Source organism: Pezoporus occidentalis, unplaced genomic scaffold (genome assembly GCF_034315485.1).
Source record: "Pezoporus occidentalis ecotype Australia unplaced genomic scaffold, CSIRO_AGI_Poc_V1 ctg1910, whole genome shotgun sequence".
NCBI lineage: Eukaryota > Metazoa > Chordata > Aves > Psittaciformes > Psittacidae > Pezoporus > Pezoporus occidentalis.
In genome coordinates this window covers 1-21,985 of record NW_026913761.1, presented here as the reverse complement: position 1 = coordinate 21,985, position 21,985 = coordinate 1, and the positions used below count along the sequence as shown (strand labels likewise).

The window sequence follows — 21,985 nt, the reverse complement described above, 5'->3', positions numbered from 1 at the left end:
GGCAGCCACAGCTTCTCTGGGCACCCTGTGCCAGCGCCTCAGCACCCTCCCAGGGAAGAGCTTCTGCCTAAGAGCTCATCTCAATCCACCCCCATGTCTTTCCAAGCCATGAACAGTGATAAAGGCAGACACAGAAATGAACTCACCAGTGTTTGAAGAAGATATCCTTGCTTCTTCCACCACAACCTCACAAGGTTTCTTCCCTTCATGGTAGAAATGGTGAATAAAAGAAACCATTCTAATCTCTCTCAATTCTCATTAAAAAAAAAACAAACAAACCAAAAATAAGAGAAATATCCTAGTAACCAAATTCAAAAGGAGTAAGACCAAACCAAGACAGCTCTATTTCCAGTTAACCTGGAGACAAGAAAACAGCACTCAATGTTCCTGGTTCTTTCCATACATTTACACAACAGGGGGCATCACAACCTTAGCGCAGGATCTACACATTTGAAACCCTGATCTTCAAAACCTTTTCAACCAAAGGGAAAACCCATAATTCACTTGCTTCTGGGTCCCTTTTAACCTATCAGAATATTTGTCTCACCCAGCTGAAGCCACAGCTAATACTAAGAACCAAAAATGAGTGTATCTCCTTACCTATTTATGAGCCAAGGTCCCATTACAGCTAAGGAGACTCAGGCCAATGCAATCAGCAGAGCTCATTCAGATCTCTTCAGCTGGAGCAATGGAGGTGTCTGCCTTGCAGTGAGAGGCATGAAGCCCACCAAATCTCCCTCAACACTAAAGGGAGCTGATGGACCCAGTAAACACATAGAGGTGACATGGTGCATTCAAATGTAAGGAGATAAGTGCTTCCCTAAGGACATTTGAGGTGATTCCTAAATCCAGTCACTAAGTACCCAAAAAGGGGAGGTAGCTCCTACCCAGCATTTGCTCAGCTGCCTTTAAACCAGATTTAACTACAATGAAAGCAGCTCCACCTGAGAGTGGGGAGCTAAAGCCATTAGGAGCTCCTCAGCAGGAATGCCAGAAGCCAGGCACCTCATTGCCTGCTCATCATGACCCAGCAGGAAGATGCATTGCAATGCTGGCTGCTGCTTCTGCTTCCTGGAACATCATGTGGTGTTTGCTCTGCTCTCCTGGTCAGATGATAACCCCATTGAAGGCAGTGGCAGCCCTTAGACACAGCAAACCACTGGTTTCCTTAAACACACACAACAAGGAGCAAAAAGCTTTTGGGTTTGAGAGCAGCAGCTCCAATGTGAAGCCACAATGAGCAGAGCGATAGGGTTGTAGCCACAGACTTGTGTTTTTAAGACACTAAGAGCTCATGTTCCTGTTTAAACACTTGGTGATGGTGAAGGAGAGAGCAGCTGGACATAAAGTCATTGAATATAACCGGAGAATTATCAGGAAGCTTTGGGAACAAAGCAGGATTAAGCTGATTGATCCTGGGTGCCTGTTAGATGTGTTGTTAAGGAATCAGCAAACACTTTGATCCTGGCTTGATTCAATTCAATCATGGAGCTTCTCCCTCCAGCCTAGGTTATTATGTGTCTCTAGGATAGCCCTAAGGCTCAGCCATGGCTCCAGGTTTCACCATGGTCCTGGCAGTGGCTGCAGCTCTATGGGCTGAGGTAATGCACACAGTGCAGTATTTTGGGGTGGTTTATGTATACAATGTGTGTCCATCATCATTCAGCTCTCTGAGCAGGAAGGCAGCAGGAGAGGCGTTAGGGCAGGCAATGCCATTGCTCCAGGCTGCCATGGGCTGCCACGTAGGAGGTCTGAAGGCTGATGAGCAGCACCACAGTTCCTGTGCTCTGTTGTGACCATGGAGATCATGGCTTCTATTGCTGCCAACAGGGGAATGGAAAGCAAAGGTGTGGAGCAGTGGATGGGGATTCCTTGATAGTTTCTGCCCTTTGGTGTGGATTCATCACTATCACGTCTTAAAACGCTTTCAAAGCGCGTTCAGTCATAACACAAGTACCATATTTCACTTAAATTCTTGGCTGTCTAAAATGAAATGAGGTGAATGGTGCTGGAAATCATTTTGTACATCAAAACCTAATAATACTGACTGCATGGCATCACACTTATTTGCTATCATTTCTAAAAGCTGAAGGTGTTTTTGTCCTTTTCTTATTTTTGTTTTTCTTAAGGCTTTCAATGAATTTAACAACACTGTCTAGAAATGTAATTTGATTCAGTGCAACGATAGCCTCACTCTCAGTTTATTCTCATTTGCCAAGCAAAAGGGAGAGCAAAAAGGAAAAGAGCTTTAAGCTTCACCCCAGCACTGCCAAGGCCACCACTAACCCGTGGCACAGAGGGCCTTGTCCACACTTTGTGAGCACTTGCAGGGCCGGTGACTGCAGCTTTTGGGCAGCCTGTTCCAATGCATCCTCTGGTCTGTTCCTCAAGCTCCATCTAAACCTGCCCTGGTGCAGCTTGAGGCCGTCTCCTCTTGTCCCATCCCTTCTTCCTTGGGAGCAGAGAACAGTTTTATAATGGCTCCATCTTCCTGTCAGCAGGTGTAGAGCATTCAGGTCCACCTAAGATGAAGAGACTTGTAGTTGTCTACCTGAGCCTTGATTAGGTGAAATAAATGACTAATTAACCAATTAGGTGAAAATAACTATTAAATATATTTATCAAAGTTTAGAGAATGAAATTATTTGTATTCTCAGTCACCTCAACCAGTGCCACATAAGGCTGGGCAATGTCAGGTTATCCATACCAAAGCTGAGCAATCTACCCTCTACATTTCCATCTTCTGGAAATTTTGCTCAAGATCATTTTATTTTTGTGAGCCTCACAAGCCTCCTTCACCTCCTTATTCCTCAGGCTGTAGATCAAGGGGTTCAGCATGGGTGGCACCACAGTGTAGAGCACCACAGCCCATTTATCTCCTCCTCTTGAGCTGTTGTTTAAGTATGTAAAGAAGCATGCCCCATAGAAGATGCTGACAGTGGTGAGGTGGGAGGTGCAGGTGGAGAAGGCTTTGCGCTTGCCCTCAGCTGAATTGATGCTCAGGATGGTGGCGATGATGGCCACATAGGAGAGCAGGACAACCAGGCTGCTGGACACACCAAAGAGAGTTGCTGCAGTGGTCAGGATGATGTGGCTGAGGGTGGTGTCAGAGGTGGAGAGTGAGATGAGAGGGGAAATGTCACAGAAGAAGAGGCTGATGGCGCTGGAGCTGCAGAAGGACAGTTTGACAACACAAGCCCCACGAGGTACGAGGCAGTCACCAGCTGGAAACAGCACTTGGGGACATGACAAGGAGGTACAGCAGGGGATGGCAAATGGCCAATAGGCCATTGCAGCCAGCAGGAAGCATTCTATCCCAAAGATATCATGATGAGGACCTGAGCTACGCACGCAGCATAACAATGCTCTTCTTCTCTGACACCAAGCTAACCTGTGTTGATTAGTTTGGAGAACAAGTGTACCCAGAGGAGATGACCTCAGCTTCAGCTTTGGGCTCCCCAGAACATGGAATTCACATCCACTTTTGGAGCATTTCTGAGGTATTTAAAGCTCCATGAGGGCCTGGTTGACATTATCATGGCAGGTAGATAATGGGAGCTGGTACCAGCATGTCGTCAGGCGCCACAGGCAATGAAGCAGCTTTCCACCCATCTTCAATTCCTTTTGCTGGTCACAAGTTTGGCTGCTGGAAGACTAATCTGCCTGTTCTGAGCTTAAATAGAGACCCCCCAGCTGAGGCTGGTCAGGGGGATAAAGGCCTGTTAGTTCACCCTGGGATTTCCCTGCCTCAAAATGCATTGAATACAGTGGAAGTCCTGATGCACCCGCTCAGCTGCTGGACATCAGACACTACATGTGAATAACCCCATTTGGGCTGGAAAACTGGGTTCACCCTCCACAGAGGAGCATCAGCAGCTCCAGAGATGGAATCACTTGTTCTTCATGTTCCTTTTGAGGACTGTGTGCAAGATCTGGAATGTCTATAAACCCATTTTCATTGTGTCTGTATGTTCAGACCAAAACATTTGCATGGTCCACAAGTATGTAGGAAGCATCCTATGAACCCATGTGTAGCTGTTCTCAGGGATGGCTCACCCACACCATGTCTCTCAGATTCCCAAGCACCACAATGCCTTTCAGAGGTGATTTCACACCCTTTGCTTTTCCTTTCCTTTTGTTTTCCTCTGGTAAAGCATGAGCAGCCCTGGAGGCTTCCTCCCAGGAGAGCACAGGCAACTGTATTTACAGCCCCAGCACCACAAGCTGGGCTCTTGGAGTCTGGCAGGAGCTCACCTCTCTTCACATCAGGTGCTTAACAGAAGTGATGCTGACATGTAGATGTTCTCTGCTGCGTTGGAGATAAACCCTTGACTCCCATCACTTGATGGCAGAGGGGAGGCACAGGAGGTAATACCAACACAAGGCAGAGCCTCACCTGCGTTGAGGCCGTGTGCTTTTGTCTTCATGTTCTTGAGTCCTCTTAGGTAAAACTGTGTCAGAAAACAGCCTTACCAGTGTGGGTTTTCTTTATAAGGGGGAGTAATGTCTGATGCATGCTGTGTTTCTTTTGCATAGGCAGCTAAAACAAGATGCACTGATTTATTCAAGAGTTAAATGAAGATGACTCTTATTCTGTTATACAGAAATGCAACAGTTCAGATTGTCATCAGAATATAATCACTAACAAATGAGCCTTTGGAATCAGCCTGTTAGAACACAAATTCCTTTTTAAAGCAAGAAACTTAATGCCCATATGTTTAAGATGCTATAGCCTGCTGTAACTCAGAAGTGTATAAATCATGAATTTACCAATGTCAATGTTATTTGATGTAAATGATCTCAAATAGTTTTGTAAATGTGATTTGGTGACTGGAATGATAAGTAAAAGCCGAGGGAAAATGTCTGGAGGTCATTCATGTGTAAGAGGGGCTTTCACTGCACCTGACAATTTCTCTTGATCCACGATTACATGCAATCCTATGAGGTTCCTCTGAGGTGTCTTCTGATACAAATTTCCTTCAAATTGAAAGTGAATATAGATCTGAATCTTTGCTCAAACCTGAAAACACACGTGCCTGAGTAACTCCAGAGTTTTAACTATTCCACCACAGAAAAACAAAAATGCCCTTTTTTGCTTCAAGAAACTCCATGTTCTTTTCTGATTACCTCATCTGAAAAACATAAAATAGATATAATTTTGGTTAGAAAATAAAATGGAAAATTCTGTTTGCAGTTATTCTATGGCAGTTAAAATGGTTGGATTGGAGTTAGATATGGTCCAAATCTGAATGTCCATTTTTGATCAGTTTGATGTTTCTCTTCCTTTTGCCTCAGCAGCTAACACCTGGTCATGAGAGGAAATGACACGCAGACTAAATTTATCCTGTTGGGAATTACAGACAGCCCATGTGCCCAGGCTCCTCTTTTTGTCTTGTTTCTAGTGATTTACATTGTCACTCAGGTGGGGAACTTTGGCATTTTCACATTGGTTCGGGTGTCTCCCAGCCTCCACACCCCCATGTACTTCTTCCTCGCCCATTTTGCCTTCACTGACATCTGCTATTCCACAGTCATCTCCCCCAGGATGCTGGCAGACCTGTTATCAGAGGACAAAACCATTTCTTTCACTGGCTGCATGATGCAGTTCCTCACCTTTGCTTTCTTTGCTACTATTGAGTGTCATCTCCTGGCCATGATGGCCTACGACCGGCACGTTGCTATCTGCCAGCCCCTGCTTTATGTGACCATCATCTCCAACCGCGTCTGCTGGCAGCTGATAGCATCATCCTACCTCTTTGCCTTCCTCAGTGCCATCGTCTACACGTGGTGCACGTTTGGAGGTTCCTTCTGTGGTCCCAACCGCATCGACCACTTCTTCTGTGATGTTGTCCCTGTTCTAAAGCTCGTGTGCTCCGACACCCACAGCAGCGAGATGGTCATCTTTGCCTTTGTCACCATCAACGTGGTGGGCACGAGCATGATCATTTTGCTCTCCTACATCTCTATTCTCTGTACTGTGCTGAGGGTGTGCTCAGCACAGAGCAGGGCCAGAGCCTTCCACACCTGTGCCTCCCATTTGATGGCTGTTTCCTTGTTCTTTGGGACATCATTCTTCATGTACCTACAACCTCCATCTAGCCACAGGAGCCTGGATAAGGTGGCCTCCATCATCTACACAATGGTCACCCCCATGCTCAACCCATTCATCTACAGCCTGAGGAACAAGGAGGTGAAGGGGGCTCTGCTGAAGTGCGGGAGAACATTCTTCAGCCACTGGCAACATAGAAGAGTTTTGTCATCTGGGACATGAACAGTTCATGTGCAGTGTGAAAGCCAATGGGGCACTGAAATATTGAGGTTTTCCACTGATACTCATGACTTTACGGAAGTTCTTCCACAGTTTCTGCACAAAAGTCTATGATAGTACTGAATGAGAAACAGACCCCCAAAATCACACCATTCTTGGAAGAAAACCAAGAGGAGATTGAGCCTCAAAGTTCATTTCACTTCGCAGGCCCGCTCCTAGAAGAAGAAATTACCCTCAATAATCCCAGGCCTCTTTTCCTCACAGGAAACACCAATCAGCTTTATTCATATTTAACATTTGTCATTCATAAATGTGTATTTTCATTGCAAGATTCTTGACCTTGTTCCTCAGCTCCAATAGAATTCCTCACTCTTACCTGTGAGTTCTTTATTAAAGCTGCTGGGGTGGGAGGGAAGAGCAAGTGTAGTTTTACATTTGCTTGCTGAAAAAGAGTCAGAGAAAAGGTTTCAAAAGATTGATTGCATTTGTTTGTGCCTTTCAAAGAGAAGAAGCTGGTGGGAATCAAGGTCTCAAGCTCCAGCTTTGAATATCAGGGGGAATCCCTCTCCAGGCTGCAGCTTCACAAGAGATTTCACTTCAAAGAAGGGAATTGTAAGCAATAGAATTCATAACTGAGAATGATGAGCTGTGCTGAGACCACCCAGTGGTAAGGAGTATTTGGGCACATTAAGGGCTCATCAGATTCAGAATTAAGGGGTGTTGTACATTTCTTAAGTCCTATTTACTTAAATGGTGAGATAAATGGAAATAAGCTGGAAATAAGCACCCACATACCATGTCCATGCCCAGCTCATGTTAAAGCACACCAGGGAAAACCAAATTGTCTATGTCACTTACAAATTAAGCCTGTTGAGGGTGACTTAGGTCAGGAGAAAAGTGTCTTCTACTTGTGGTCAACAAAGGAGCCACAGTCGATGCAATTAAATGCTGAAAAGTTAGGAAGGACAGAGGCCTTTGAAATCGGACCAGAAAACAACACTTGACTGTAATATTGAATTTCTCACTTTAATTTCCCTCACTGAATAGACTATCTCCTAAGTTGCCAATGTAGAAGTATGATCTGGGTGGAGAGGGACTAGCAGAACAGTGAGCACTGGCTGGGCTGTTGGGTCTAAACCCACTCTCATTCTGTTGGCAATGAGAGTTAGAATGCTTGGCATAGTCCACAAGTATGTCAGAAGCATCCCAAGAGCTGCTCATCACTGGTGCTGCCGTGTGGCTGTGCTCAAAGACAGCTCATGCACTCCATGACTCTCAGATGCCCAAGCACCACAATGCCTTTCAGAGGTGATTTCACACCCTTTGCTTTTTGCTTCTCTTTGTTTTCCTCTGGGAAAGCATGAGCAGCCCTGGAGGCTTCCTCCCAGGAGAGCACATGCAACTGTATTTACAGCCCCAGCACCACAAGCTGGGCTCTTGGAGTCTGGCAGGAGCTCACCTCTCTTCACATCAGGTGCTTAACAGAGCTGATGCCTGTGTGTGGATGTTCTCTGCTGCACTGGGGATAAACCCTTGGCTCCCATCACTCGGTGACAGAGGGAAGGCACAGGAGGTAACATCAACACAAAGCAGAGCCTCACCTTCAGTGAGGCAGTGGGTTTGCTTCTTCATGTTCTCTCATCCTCTTTGGTAAAGTTGTGTCAGAAAATAGCCTTACCAATGCGGGTTTTCTTTATAAGAAGAGGGAGCAATGTCTGATTCAGGTTGTGTTTCTTTTACATAGGCAGCTAAAGCAAGATGAACTGATTTATTCAAGAGTTAAATGAGGATGAATCTTATTTTGTTATAAAGAAATGCAGCATTTCAGATTGTCAACAGAATATGGTCACTAACAAATCAGCCTTTGGAATCAGCCTCTTATAACACCAACTCTTTTCTAAGGCAAGCAACATAATGCCCATAGGTTGAGAGTGCCTCAGCGTGCTGGAACTCAGAAAGGAAGAAATCATGACTTTAGCAATGTGAATTTTATCCTTTTTGAATTATGTATAACACTTTGATAAATGCAATTTTAAGACTGGCATTAGAACTAAAAACCAAAGGAAAATTCTGGAGGTCATTAATGTGTAAGCTACGATTTCAATGGGAATGTGACTTTCTCTTGCTCAAGGTTTATGTGTGCTCCTATGAGGTTCCTCTAAGCCGCCTTCTGACGCAAACTGCCTCCAATCTGAAAGTGAGTAAAGAATCTGATTCTTCACTCAAACCTGAAAAGTCAAGTTCTTGAATAAATCCATAGTTTATGTTTCTCAGCATAGAAGAACAAAAATGGCATTTTTTGCTTCATCACACTCTCTGTTCTTTCTAAATACCTCAAATGAAAACAAAATCATATAATTTGGGTTTAAAAAGTACAATACAAAATATTAATTCCACCAAAACATGGCAGTTAAACTGGTGATCGATTGCACTTAAATGTGGTCCAAAAGTGAATTTCTGTTTGCAATGATTTTGAGGTTTTCCTTCCTTTTGCCTTGGTAGGTAACACCTGGTCATGAGAGGAAATCACACGCAGACTAAATTCATCCTGTTGGGAATTACAGACAGCCCATATGCGCAAGCTCCTCTTTTTGTCTTGTTTCTATTGATTCACATTGTCACTTTGGGGGAACTTTGGCATTATCATCTTGGTTCGGGTGTCTCCCAGCCTCCATACCCCCATGTACTTCTTCCTTACCCATTTTGCCTTCACTGACATCTGCTATTCCACAGTCATCTGCCCCAGGATGCTGGCAGACCTGTTATCAGAGGACAAAACCATTTCTTTCTCTGGCTGCATGATGCAGTTCCTCATTGTTGCAGAATGACTCTAAGAGCAGAACCATAGAGTTCTGGAGGACTGTGCAAGCAAGGCAGGGGGTGGCCCCCACAGGTGGCCGGGGACCGGACCTGGGAGGAGAATGTGTAGGAAGCTGTGGGGGCTAACCAATACTGTTATGCCAAGAAGGAGTGGCTGAATACCACTCCTATATATGTGTGAACTGCGTCACAAATAAATAAGAAGTTGCTTATCACCCATATTGGGTTGGCTTGTCTGTTTCTCCTCGCCGCTTACACCTCACCTTTGTTTTCTTTGCTACTATTGAGTGTCACCTCCTGGCCATGATGGCCTACGACCGGCACGTTGCTATCTGCCAGCCCCTGCTTTATGTGACCATCATCTCCAGACGCATCTGCTGGCAGCTGGTAGCATCATCCTACCTATTCGCCTTCCCAACCGCATTGACCACTTCTTCTGTGACAAAGTTCCTGTAGTAAAGCTCGTGTGCTCTGACACCCACAGCAGCGAGATGCTCATCTTTGCCTTCGTCACCATCAACGCAGTGGGCACAAGCGTGGTCATTTTTCTCTCCTACATCTCTATCCTGCGCACCTTGCTGAAGATGTGCTCAGCACAGAGCAGGGCCAGAGCCTTCCACACCTGCGCCTCCCATTTGAGGGCTGTGTCCATATACTTTGGGTCAGCATTCTTCATGTACCTACAACCTTCTAGCCATAGAAGGCTGGATAAGGTGGACTCTGTCTTTTACACCGTGGTCACCCCAATGCTCAACCCATTCATCTACAGCCTGAGGAATAAGGAGGTGAAGGGGGCTTTGCTGAAGTGTGTGAGGACGCTGCTCAACCGCTGGCAACATACAAGACTTGTATCATGCAGGACATGAATACTCTACATCAAGTAAGAAATTCTAAACTAATGGGATTTTCCTCTAATCCTCATGACTTTATACATCTTCTTTCCCAGTTCCTACACAGAAGTCAGTTACCTTGTGTCGTGGTTTAAACCCAGTCAGGTAGCTTGTTCACTCACTCCCAGTGAGTGGTGCCGAGCTGACAACAATCGAGGTCCGTGTCCGTCTTCCCCCCTGCCTCCCCGCACCGGGGCTCTCCCCTTCCCCGCTCCCGGAGGAACGGGGAGGAGGATCGAGAGAGTGCAACTCCTACGGGTTGAGACAAAAACAGTCCAGCAACAAATCACCACCGCTACTATCAGCTACAACAATGATAAGGGAAAATAACAAGGGAAGAGAATACGATACCACCGGCCAAGAGAAACGAGCTCCACCCGGAAACCCCTGTCCTTCCGGGTCACTCCCAGTTACCCCTCACCCCGGGCATGACGTGCTGTGGTATGGAATACCTCCCCGGCTAGCCCGGGTCAGGCGCCCCGTCTCTGCTTCCTCACAGCCTCCCCTCCTCCCTGGCAGAGCATGAGCCTCACAGAGTCCTTGGTCAGGGTAAACATCACTTAGCAACAACCGAGAACATCGGCTTCACCAACACTGTTCTTAAACTGGAAGTCAAAACACAGCACTGTACCAGTTAACACAAAGGAAAAACATGACTGCTACTGCGGAACTGTCCTGGGTTCAGCAGTAGCACTCATTTTTCCCCTTCTTGGTAGCTGGTGCAGTGCAGTGTTTTGACTTTCAGCTTGGGAACAGAGCTGATAGTGATGTTTAGGTTTGGCCAAGGACTTTGTGAGCCTCATGCTCTGCCAGGGAGGAGGGGAAGCCAGGAGGAAGTAGAGACAGGACACCTGACCCAAACTGACCAAAGAGGTATTCCATACCACAGCATGTCATGCCCAGGATGTAACTGGGAGTTAGCCGGAAGGGCTGGGGGACTGCAGGGTTGGAGGAGGTATCGGTCAGAGCTTGGTCGGGCTTGGGGGGCGAGTTATCGGTCGGCTGGTGGTGAGGTGTTGTATTCTCTTCCCTTGTTATTTCCTTTATCATTATTATCATTGGTGGTAGCAGTAGTGATTTGTGTTATACCTTAGTTACTAAACTGTTCTTATCTCAACCCGTGGGAGTTGCATTCTTTTTGATTCTCCTCTCCGTCCCTCCGGGAGCAGGGGGAGGGCAAGAAAGGGGGGAAGGTGAGCGAACGAGTTACCTGACTGGGTTTAAACCACGACAGTTCTTTTTGGCGCCCAACGTGGGGCACGAAGGGTTGAGATAACGACAGATCTGACCGGATTAATAGTCACTCGTCACAATGCTGATTTATTGGGTCTCAGAGTTGTTTTGCTTGATCTCACAGCTTCAGAATGTTGTAACTTACGTAGAGCCGGTATTTGCTGTGATAGTGTTTATCAAGTATGGGGCTTGGGCTAAGGTTCTTGTCTCACTGTGCTTTATGGCAATGGCTTGTAATACGGGCGGGCTCCAGCAGCAGGGCGGGACGGACGTGGCCGTGGACTTGTACCTGGCCGTCCGGCTGCTCTTCACCGTCCTGGCCCTCACCCTACTCTCCATCTTCGTGAGGCTGCGGGGCGCCGCGGGGGAGCGGCCCCGGGAGCCGGCGGCAGCCGAAGCGGCCCGGGAGAGCGGCCCCGGGGACCAAGCGGCGGCGGGAGCGGGGCCGGAGGCCGCGAGGGGACGGCTGCCGGTGGAGGAGGTCGGGGCGGTCGAGGAGAGGAAGGAAGCGGCTGCCGAGCAGCGGGAGAAGGCGGCGGAGGAGCCGAGCCCCGCGGAGGAGCCGAGCCCCGCGGCCGAGCCGAGCCCCGCGACGGCCGAGAGCATTTCCCGGAAGCCGCCCGCCGAGCCCCAGGAGGATGCAGGAGGCCACGCAGCATTTCCCAGCAAGGCAGAGGAGGAAGAGCTGGACTCAGGAAAAGAGAAGCTGGTGGTGGCAGAGCCGGCAAGCACAGCAGCTGCACCAGCCCCAGTGACAAGTACAGCAGCATCGTGTGAGAGTTCTGAAGGTTTTGAATGGCCTTTGGGCATCCTTGGGACCTGCCTGCTGATTGTGATGGGGATCAGCATGTTGGCACACACACAGACTGTGTGCTACCCACAACCATTTTGTCTGATCTCAAAAGTTAAGCAGAGTCAGGTTTGGGTCTTGTCTGGGGTTAGACAACAATATAGGGGGACCAAGAGGTTTTCCCCAAGGCTGGACAGTCATGAGTGGCAGGGTGTGTGGGACAGTATGGGCAAGTATCTAGTCCACTGGGCCCCTCCAGTGCTTTGGAAGCGTCGGAGATGGAAGGCAGCTGTATGGAGTCCCCAGCAACAAGCTGCAGAAACTGCTTAAGGGGACAGTGAATTATTTTGAGCCTGGTGGGCCCATGGCACTTCAGGCCATCAGAGCAGAGATGCCACATAGAGATGGACTCATGATCGAGGGGTGGATTTAGCAATGGACACTATTGCCCAGGTTATTCACGAGTGTGAACACTGCACACAGTCTCTCCTGCTCTGGAAGACTGTTACAAGAGATGGAGCCTGACATTATGGACCAGATGGACTCAGCAGCTTTATAGGGATATAGCTTTATAGTCCATGCACTTAGATAAGAGTGGAGTGATGGGTGTACTGAAAATGTGGGATCTGAGCATGACGTGAATGGTATGGAATAAGGGGTGGATAATGTCCTGGGTTCAGCAGTAGCACTCATTTTTCCCCTTCTTGGTAGCTGGTGCAGTGCAGTGTTTTGACTTTCAGCTTGGGAACAGAGCTGATAGTGATGTTTAGGTTTGGCCAAGGACTTTGCGTGCTCAGATCCCACATTTTTCAATACACCATCGCTCTCCCACATATATACATCCATATACATACAGACCAAGAGGAAAAATCATTTTCTTAGTGCATGGACCAATCCCTATAATGCTGCCGAGTCCATTCGGTCCATGATGTTCAAAGTTCATTCTCTGTTGGGATGATGGCTGGAGGGAAGTCAGGGCCAGTCGCTGGTGACCTGGAGACATCTAGTTGATGGGCTATAAAAGCATTACACAGCAGGCAACAGCATACAATTGAGTTCACTGGCTGTTTTCCCCTAAAATCAAATCCCCTTGAGGTATACATCGGACTTCCCCATCTTCCCGCATTACCCACCAAGTATATCCAGGTCCCTGAGCAAAAGCAATCCCACGAGTGGGTTTGCCTTTACCTGAAGCAGGAATTACCCAGACTGTCTTTCCCAGCAAATTCTTCATATGCACCACGGGAACTTTGTCCCCCTCTACAATATGTAACAGTTCTGACTGGGCTGGGCCAGCCCTGTTGGCAGATCCTCTGGTGTTGACCAACCAGGTGGCCTTTGGTAAGTGTGTATCCCAATGCTTGAAAGTTCCCCCACCCATCGCTCTCAGTGTAGTTTTTAACAGTCCATTGTACCGTTCGATTTTCCCAGAGGCTGGTGCATGGTAGGGGATGTGATATACCCACTCAATGCCATGCTCTTTGGCCCAAATATCTATAAGGTTATTCCGGAAATGAGTCCCATTGTCTGACTCAATTCTCTCTGGGGTGCCGTGTCGCCACAAAATTTGTTTCTCAAGGCCCAGGATGGTGTTCCGGGCAGTGGCATGGGGCACGGCGTATGTTTCCAGCCACCCGGTGGTTGCTTCCACCATGGTAAGCACATGGCGCTTGCCTTGGCGGGTTGGTGGCAGTGTGATATAGTCAATCTGCCAGGCCTCCCCATATTTATACTTCAACCATCGTCCTCCATACCAAAGAGGCTTTAACCGCTTGGCTTGTTTAATTGCAGCACATGTTTCACACTCATGAATAACCTGGGCAATAGTGTCCATTGTTAAGTCCACCCCTCGGTCACGGGCCCATCTATATGTTGCATCTCTGCCCTGATGGCCTGAAGTGTCATGGGCCCACCGGGCCAAAAATAATTCACCTTTACGTTGCCAATCTAAGTCCATCTGAGCCACTTCAATCTTAGCCGCTTTATCCACTTGTTGGTTGTTCTGGTGTTCCTCAGTGGCCCGACTCTTGGGTACATGGGCATCTACATGACGTACCTTCACCACCAGGTTCTGCACCCTGGCAGCAATATCTTTCCACAGTGCAGCAGCCCAGATGGGTTTACCTCTGCGTTGCCAGTTGCTCTGCTTCCACTGCTTCAACCACCCCCACAGGGCATTTGCCACCATCCATGAGTCAGTATAGAGATAAAGTACTGGCCACTTTTCTCGTTCAGCAATGTCCAGGGCCAGCTGGATGGCTTTCACCTCGGCAAACTGACTCGATTCACCCTCTCCGTCAGCAGTTTCTGCAACTTGTCGTCCAGGACTCCATACAGCTGCCTTCCATCTCCGATGTTTTCCCACAATACGGCAAGAGCCATCAGTAAACAAGGCATACTGCTTTTCACTTTCTGACAGTTTATTATATGGTGGGGCCTCTTCAGCGCGCATCACCTCCTCCTCTGGTGACATTCCGAAATCTTTGCCCTCTGGCCAGTCCATGATGACTTCTAGAATGCCTGGACGACTGGGATTTCCTATTCGAGTTCGTTGTGTAATTAGTGCAGCCCATTTACTCCATGTAGCATCGGTTGCATGATGTGTAGAGGAGACCCTGCCTTTGAACATCCAGCCCAGCACGGGCAGCCGGGGTGCCAGAAGGAGCTGTGCTTCAGTGCCAATCACTTCCGAAGCAGCTCGAACCCCTTCATAGGCTGCCAGTATTTCTTTCTCAGTTGGGGTATAGCTGGCCTCAGATCCTTTATATCCCCGACTCCAAAAGCCGAGGGGTCGACCTCGAGTCTCCCCTGGAGCTTTCTGCCAGAGGCTCCAGGTAGGACCGTTCTCCCCAGCTGCAGTGTACAGTACATTTTTTACATCTGGTCCGGTCCGGACTGGTCCAAGGGCTACTGCATGAACTATCTCGCGTTTAATTTGCTCAAAGGCTTGTTGCTGCTCAGGGCCCCATTTAAAATCATTCTTCTTCCGGGTCACATGATAGAGAGGGCTTACAATCGAACTGTAATTTGGGATGTGCATTCTCCAGAACCCCACTGCACCCAAGAAAGCTTGCGTTTCTTTCTTATTAGTTGGCGGAGACATTGCTGTTATCTTGTTGATCACATCTGTGGGGATCTGTCTACGTCCATCTTGCCATTTTATTCCCAAAAATTGAATCTCCTGTGCAGGTCCCTTGACCTTACTCCGTTTTATGGCAAAACCGGCTTTCAGCAGGATTTGGATTATTTTCCTCCCTTTCTCAAAGACTTCTTCCGCTGTATCGCCCCACACAATAATGTCATCAATGTATTGCAGGTGTTCTGGAGCTTGCCCCTGTTCCAGTGCAGTCTGGATCAGTCCATGGCAGATGGTAGGGCTGTGTTTCCACCCCTGGGGCAGTCGGTTCCAAGTGAACTGGACACCCCTCCAAGTAAAAGCAAACTGTGGCCTGCACTCTGCTGCCAAAGGGATTGAGAAAAATGCATTGGCAATATCAATCGTGGCATACCACTTGGCTGCCTTTGACTCTAGTTCATACTGAAGTTCTAGCATGTCCGGTACGGCAGCACTCAATGGTGGTGTGACTTCATTCAGGCCACGATAGTCTACTGTTAGTCTCCATTCTCCATTAGACTTTCGCACTGGCCATATGGGGCTATTGAAGGGTGAGCGGGTCCTGCTGATCACCCCCTGACTCTCCAGTCTACGGATCAGCTGATGGATGGGAATCAGGGAGTCTCGGTTGGTGCGATATTGCCGCCGGTGCACTGTTGTGGTCGCAATTGGCACTTGTTGTTCTTCAACTTTCAGCAACCCCACAGCAGAGGGATCTTCTGAGAGACCAGGCAAGGTGGACAGCTGCTCAATTTCCTCAGTCTCCAAAGCAGCAATACCAAAAGCCCACCGGTACCCTTTTGGGTCTTTGAAGTACCCTCTCTTGAGGTAGTCTATGCCGAGAATGCATGGAGCCTCTGGACCAGTCACAATAGGGTGCTTTTGCCATTCCCTCCCAGTCAGGCTGATTTCAGCCTCCAGCACAGTCAACTCTTGGGATCCTCCTGTTACTCCAGAAATATAGATGGGTTCCACCCCTTGACAGCTTGATGGCATCAGGGTACACTGTGCACCGGTATCTACTAGAGCCTTATACTTCTGTGGGACTGATGTGCCAGGCCATCTGATCCACACAGTCCAGTAAATCCGATTGTCCCCTACCTCCACCTGGCTGGAGGCAGGGCCCCTCTAACAGTCGTCACAGCATTGGACACTTAAGTCGTGTTGAAAGGGATTATTCTTCTTTATCACAGGAGCTGGAGTAAAATCAGCTCTTCCACTCCATCTGGGAAACTGATCACCAGAGACTGAAGCCGTAGCTCTCATGGGACGATCAGTCTTGGCCCTTGCTCCCCTCTTCAGTTCACTCACCCGTTCCTCCAAAGCTGAAGTAGGTTTTCCATCCCACTTTGTCATGTCTTCTCCGTGATCCAGCAGGTAAAACCATAGGGTACCCCGTGGCGTATACCTCCTGTATCTCCTCTCTTGAACAATAGGACGCCTTTTGTTAATAGCTGAGACGTGTGTTGGTACACGTGAGGAGCCGGATAAATCAGATAGATTGTCCTTCAATTGTTCGATGTCCTGGGACAGTTTTTTCACAGCTGAGATGATGGAAGGGGTGAGATTGTCTTCGAACTCTCGGAGTTTATGAACCATTTCATCCACTGTTAGTGGTACTATGTCATTCCAGGTTACTGTTGCCAATGAATGGGCATATGATGACGGTGCATTCCGTGTAAGTTTTCGCCACATGGGTCGTGTACATTCAACTTCATCTGGATCTATAGGTGTATCCCCGTTATTCGGCTTGATGTGATAGATCATCTCTACGATGGCCGATTCCCTCAGAGACTGGATGCCTTTGTCTATAGTATTCCACTTGGCCGAACGACTCGTAACATCGTCCTTGTACGGAAACCTTTCTTTCACAGCTGCCAAGAGCCTCCTCCAAAGGCTGAGGGACTTTTTCTCTCTTGCAATTGCTTTGTCAATTCCCCCTTCTCTAGCAAGTGATCCCAGCTGCTTGGCTTCTGTACCTTCTAGTTCGTGACCATCAGCCCCATTGTCCCAGCATCGGAGTAACCAGGTGATGATGTGCTCCCCTGGTTGACGGGTAAAATCTTTTCGCATATTCCGCAGCTCGGTTGAGGTCCGAGGTCGAGAAGTTACCTCTTCTTCTTCTTCTTCGTCATGTGATGATGACTCCTGATCAGATTCTGGACCGGGTGGTGAATTCATTGGTTCTTCATCTCGCTTCACCCTTTTTGCCTCCTTTTTGCTTGTTCTCTTGCGTACAGGGGCAACTGATATTGGTACGAATTGGTCCTCTGGTTTGGCTGCAGTGATTATCACTGTGGTTTGAGTAGCAACTGTACTTGTTACTGGGGGTGGTGTAGCTACTGTGCTTGGAGCTGGGGTAACCGCGCTGTCTGTTGCAGTTGAAGTTTGAGCAGCTGCTGTACTTGCCACTGGGACAGCTGTGCTGTTCATTGCAGCCAAAGTTTGAGTAGCGACTGTTGCTTTGCCCTCAGATCCGCCGACATTCTTTTCCTTTTGAAGGTGCTGGATAGTGTTGAACAAGGCCCTGTAAGCATAGGCCAAGCCCCAGCACGTTGCCATGATTTGTCCATCTCTGGTATGGCCAGAATGACCACACACCTCATTTAAGTGTTTTACTAATTCTTCTGGATTTTGCAGTTGTTCAGTAGTGAAATTCCAAAGTACTGGAGGGGCCCACTGACCTAGATACTTGCCCATACTATCCCACACACCCTGCCACTCATGGCTGTCCAGCCTCAGGGAAAATCTCTCGGTCCTCCTACATCGTCGTTTGACCCCAGACAAGACCCAAACCTGAATCTGCTTAACTCTTGAAATCAGTAGTGGGTAAAACACACTCTGTATGCGTGTTAGCATGGTGATTCCCATCACCATCAGCAAACAAGTCTCAACAGCATTAAAAGGCCATTCAAAAAATTCAAAACTCTCAAATGTAAATGGTCTGGGGGGACGACTAGGAGGGTAAAAGGATGTCTCCTTCCCAGGTTGAGCACCTGAGAAGGAGAAAAAAGATGTGTAATTGCTAAGCACCTCCATCATATACCTCCCAAAGTATAAAGGTGGTGACCACACTGGGAACATAAGCCAGATCAATTTCATGATCAATGATTCTATTGTATTACAAGTCATTACCATAAAGTACAATGGGATAAAAACCTTAGCCCAAGCCCCATACTTGAAAAACACTAATACAGCAAGTACCGGATGGACGTAAGATATCATATACTGAAACTGTGAGATCAAGAGGAACAACCTTGAGAGCCAATAAATCAGCATTGTGACGAGTGACTATCAATCCAGTCAGATCTGTTCTTATCTCAACCCTTCGTGCCCCACGTTGGGCGCCAAAAAGAACTGTCGTGGTTTAAACCCAGTCAGGTAGCTTGTTCACTCACTCCCAGTGAGTGGTGCCGAGCTGACAACAATCGAGGTCCGTGTCCGTCTTCCCCCCTGCCTCCCCGCACCGGGGCTCTCCCCCTTCCCCGCAAAAACAGTCCAGCAACAAATCACCACCGCTACTATCAGCTACAACAATGATAAGGGAAAATAACAAGGGAAGAGAATACGATACCACCGCTTTTCTTGCAAGATTCTTGACGCTGTCCCTCAGCTCCAATATGCGTAATATGTGTATGTGTGTAAATATATATATGTGTGACAGAGGAATACAAATAAAATGTATAAAACTGGTATTACAAGTGACACACACAGACTTGGACTCAATGTATGGATCTGCATGACTGTACTGCACAGAATCATTCTATCTTGAGAAAAAAAATGATTTTCTCACCTCCTGGCTTGCTTTATAAATCAGAGCTTCAGAGAAGTAAATTCTCCAAGTCTCCTTTTTAGCTCTGTTCAGTTCTATAGGGTGTTGGGTGTCAATGTTTGGCTGCATCAACCAGAGACTCCTGTCTGTACTGTTTTTTACTTTCTATCTTAGATGGTTGGGATACGATGCCAGCAGCCTCACTGGGCACATCACCCCATGGCAATCTTGTTTTCTCTCCCCTTCAGATGTAACTGAAGAATTTCTTTAGTGATTTCACAAGTTAAACATCTGGAGCTGTTAATTCCTCAAACTTTGAGATGGGTTGTCTTCTGGGAGACAGACTAGAACAAGATCAGAAACTGTCCTGAAGTTACTGAGAAAGAGCATTTCTTAGAGATGGCACCTCAGCATCTTCAAAGCAAAGAAACATTGAAGCTGGAAAGATTAAAGAGTCTTTACTAAGACTTGAAACCCATTTCCAAACAAAAGTGCTGCTCATCTACTAAAGACCATAATTCTAATGTATTTTGAAATGGAGGAGATACTAATGACCAGAGAATAACATTGAATAGAATGTTCAGTTGCTTACTCATTTGCCTCACTGAGAAGACTATCTCTTAATTTGCCCATGCAGGGACAAGGTCTGAATGGAGAGTGACTGCCAGAGCAGTGAGCACTGGCAGGGCTGTTGGGTGCAGCCAGAGAAAGGTTCTAATTTGCAGAAACCTGGCCAGTACTACAGAGGTTTATCTCTTTAATCTCTTTAAACAGAGCCAGAGGGGAACACCATGGTGTGCAGGGACCATCCCACAGTACCTGAGCACCTGAGCAAGAGCAGTAAGGCAGGAACAGAGACCTGGGCCAAGTTCAGACTCCAAATCATCAGGCAAGTTCATAGAACCATAGAATCACAGAATAGTTATGGTTGGAAAGGACCTTAAGATCATCTAGTTCCAACCCCCCTGCCATGGGCAGGGACATCTCACACTACACCGTATCCCCCAAGGCTTCATTCATCCTGGCCTTGAATACTGCCAGGGATGGAGCATTCACAACCTCCCTGGGCAACCTATTCCAGGGCCTCACCACCCTAACAGGAAAGAATTTCTTCCTTATATCCAATCTAAACTTCCCCTGTATACGTTTGAACCCGTTACCCCTTGTCCTACCAATACAGTCCCTAATGAAGAGTCCCTCCCCAGCATCCCTATAGGCCCCCTTCAGATACTGGAAGGCTGCTATGAGGTCTCCATGCAGCCTTCTCTTCTCCAGGCTGAACAGCCCCAACTTTCTCAGCCTATCTTCATACAGGAGGTGCTCCAGCCCCTGAGCATCCTCGTGGCCTCCTCTGGACTTGTTCCAGCAGTTCCATGTCCTTTTGATGTTGAGGACATCAGAACTGCACACAATGCTCCAGGTGAGGTCTCACAGGAGCAGAGCAGAGGGGCAGGATCACCTCCTTCGACCTGCTGGTCATGCTCCTTTTAATGCAGCCCGGGATACGGTTGGCTTTCTGGGCTGCAAGTGCACACTGCCTGCTCATGTTCATTTTCTCAACAACCCATACCCCCAAGTCCTTCTCTGCAGGGCTGCTCTGAATCTCTTCTTTGCCCAACCTGTAGCTGTGCCTGGGATTGCTCCCACCCAAGTGTAAGACCTTGCAATTCTCATGGCTAAACTTCATAAGGTTGGCATCAGCTCACCTCACAAGCGTGTCCAGGTCCCTCTGGATGGCATTCCTTCTCTCCAAGGTCTCAGCGGAACCACACAGCTTGATGGTGTCGGCAAACTTGCTGGGGGAGCACTCAATCCCACTGTCCATGCCAGCGACGAAGACGTTAAACAAGACCAGTCCCAACACCGATCCCTGAGGGACACCACTCGTTACTGGTCTCCAGCCGGACATTGAGCCATTGACACAACTCTTTGTGTGCGGCCATCCAGCCAGTTCTTTATCCACCGAGTGCTCCATCCATCAAATTGATGTCTCTCCAATTTAGAGACAAGGATGTCGTGTGGGACGGTGTCGAACGCTTTGCACAAGTCCAGGTAGATGCCATCAACTGCTCTACCCCTGTCCATCAGTTCTGTAGCCCCATCATAGAAGGCCACCACATTGGTCAGTCAGGATTTCCCCTTAGTGAAGCCATGCTGGCTGTCACCAAGCACCTTGTTGATTTTCATGTGCCTTAGCATGCCTTCCAGGGGAATCTGCTCCAAGATTTTGCCAGGCACAGTGTCCTGGGTTCAGCAGTAGCAGTCATTTTTCTCCTTCTTGGTAGCTGGTGCAGTGCAGTGTTTTGACTTTTGGCCTGGGAACAGAGCTGATAACAAGGATGTTTTGTTTTGGCCAAGGACTTTGTGAGCGTCATGCTCTGCCAGGGAGGAGGGGAAGCCGAGAGGAAGCAGAGACAGGACACCTGACCCAAGCTAGCCTAAGAGGTATTCCATACCACAGCACTTCATGCCCAGGAGGTAACTGGGAGTTACCCGGAAGGGCTGGGAGACTGCGAGGTTGGAGGAGGTATTGGTGGGTGCTTGGTCTGATGGGGTGGGGCAAGTTATCGGTCGGCTGGTGCTGAGGTGTTGTATTCTCTTCCCTTATTATTTCCTTTATCATTATTCTCATTGGTGGTAGCAGTAGTGATTTGTGTTACACCTTAGTTACTAAACTGTTATTATCTGAACCTGTGGAAGTTGCATACTTTTCAATTCTGCTGTCCATCCCTCCGGGAGCAGGGGGAGGGCAAGAAGGGGGGAAAGTGGGCGAACGAGTTGCCTGACTGGGTTTAAAACACGACACACAGAGGTGAGACTGACTGCTCTGTAATTCCTCGGGTCATCCATTTTCCCCTTCTTCAAAATGGGGATTATGTTTCCCTTTTTCCAGTTGTCAGGAACTTCACCTGACTGCCATGATTTCTCAAATATGATGGCCAGCGGCTTCGCAACTTCATTCGCCAGCTCCTTCAGGACCTGCAGATGGATTTCATCAGTACCCATGGACTTGTGCATGTTCAGGTATTTAAGATGGTCTCGAACCAGATCCTCTCCTACAGTGGGCGCAAGGTCTTCATTCCCACAGTCCCTGTGT

The 21,985-nt window shown here is 47.9% G+C and overlaps 2 protein-coding genes and 1 pseudogene across 2 annotated transcripts; 2 read left to right on the top strand and 1 right to left on the bottom strand.

Annotated features, from left to right (window-relative positions):
- Positions 1-2,721: 2,721 nt before the first annotated feature.
- Positions 2,722-4,427, bottom strand: LOC134162797 (olfactory receptor 5AN6-like; annotated as a pseudogene).
- An 851-nt stretch (positions 4,428-5,278) lies between these two features.
- LOC134162795 (olfactory receptor 5AP2-like) lies at positions 5,279-6,501 on the top strand. The gene has a single exon (XM_062617032.1). The coding sequence runs from the start codon at positions 5,312-5,314 to the stop codon at positions 6,269-6,271; it is 960 nt and encodes a 319-aa protein (XP_062473016.1). The 5' UTR covers positions 5,279-5,311; the 3' UTR covers positions 6,272-6,501.
- Positions 6,502-8,774: 2,273 nt separating this feature from the next.
- Positions 8,775-9,954, top strand: LOC134162798 (olfactory receptor 8U9-like). Its single transcript, XM_062617035.1, is given in 4 exon segments — positions 8,775-8,893; positions 8,895-9,083; positions 9,352-9,500; positions 9,503-9,954. Coding segments are annotated over 4 exon segments (900 nt in total). The 5' UTR covers positions 8,775-8,783.
- The last annotated feature ends 12,031 nt before the right edge of the window (positions 9,955-21,985 follow it).

Coding starts and splice junctions, on each gene's coding strand:
- LOC134162795 (XM_062617032.1), top strand. CDS start 5,312: ATGAGAGGAAATGACACGCAGACTAAATTTATCCTGTTGGGAATTACA.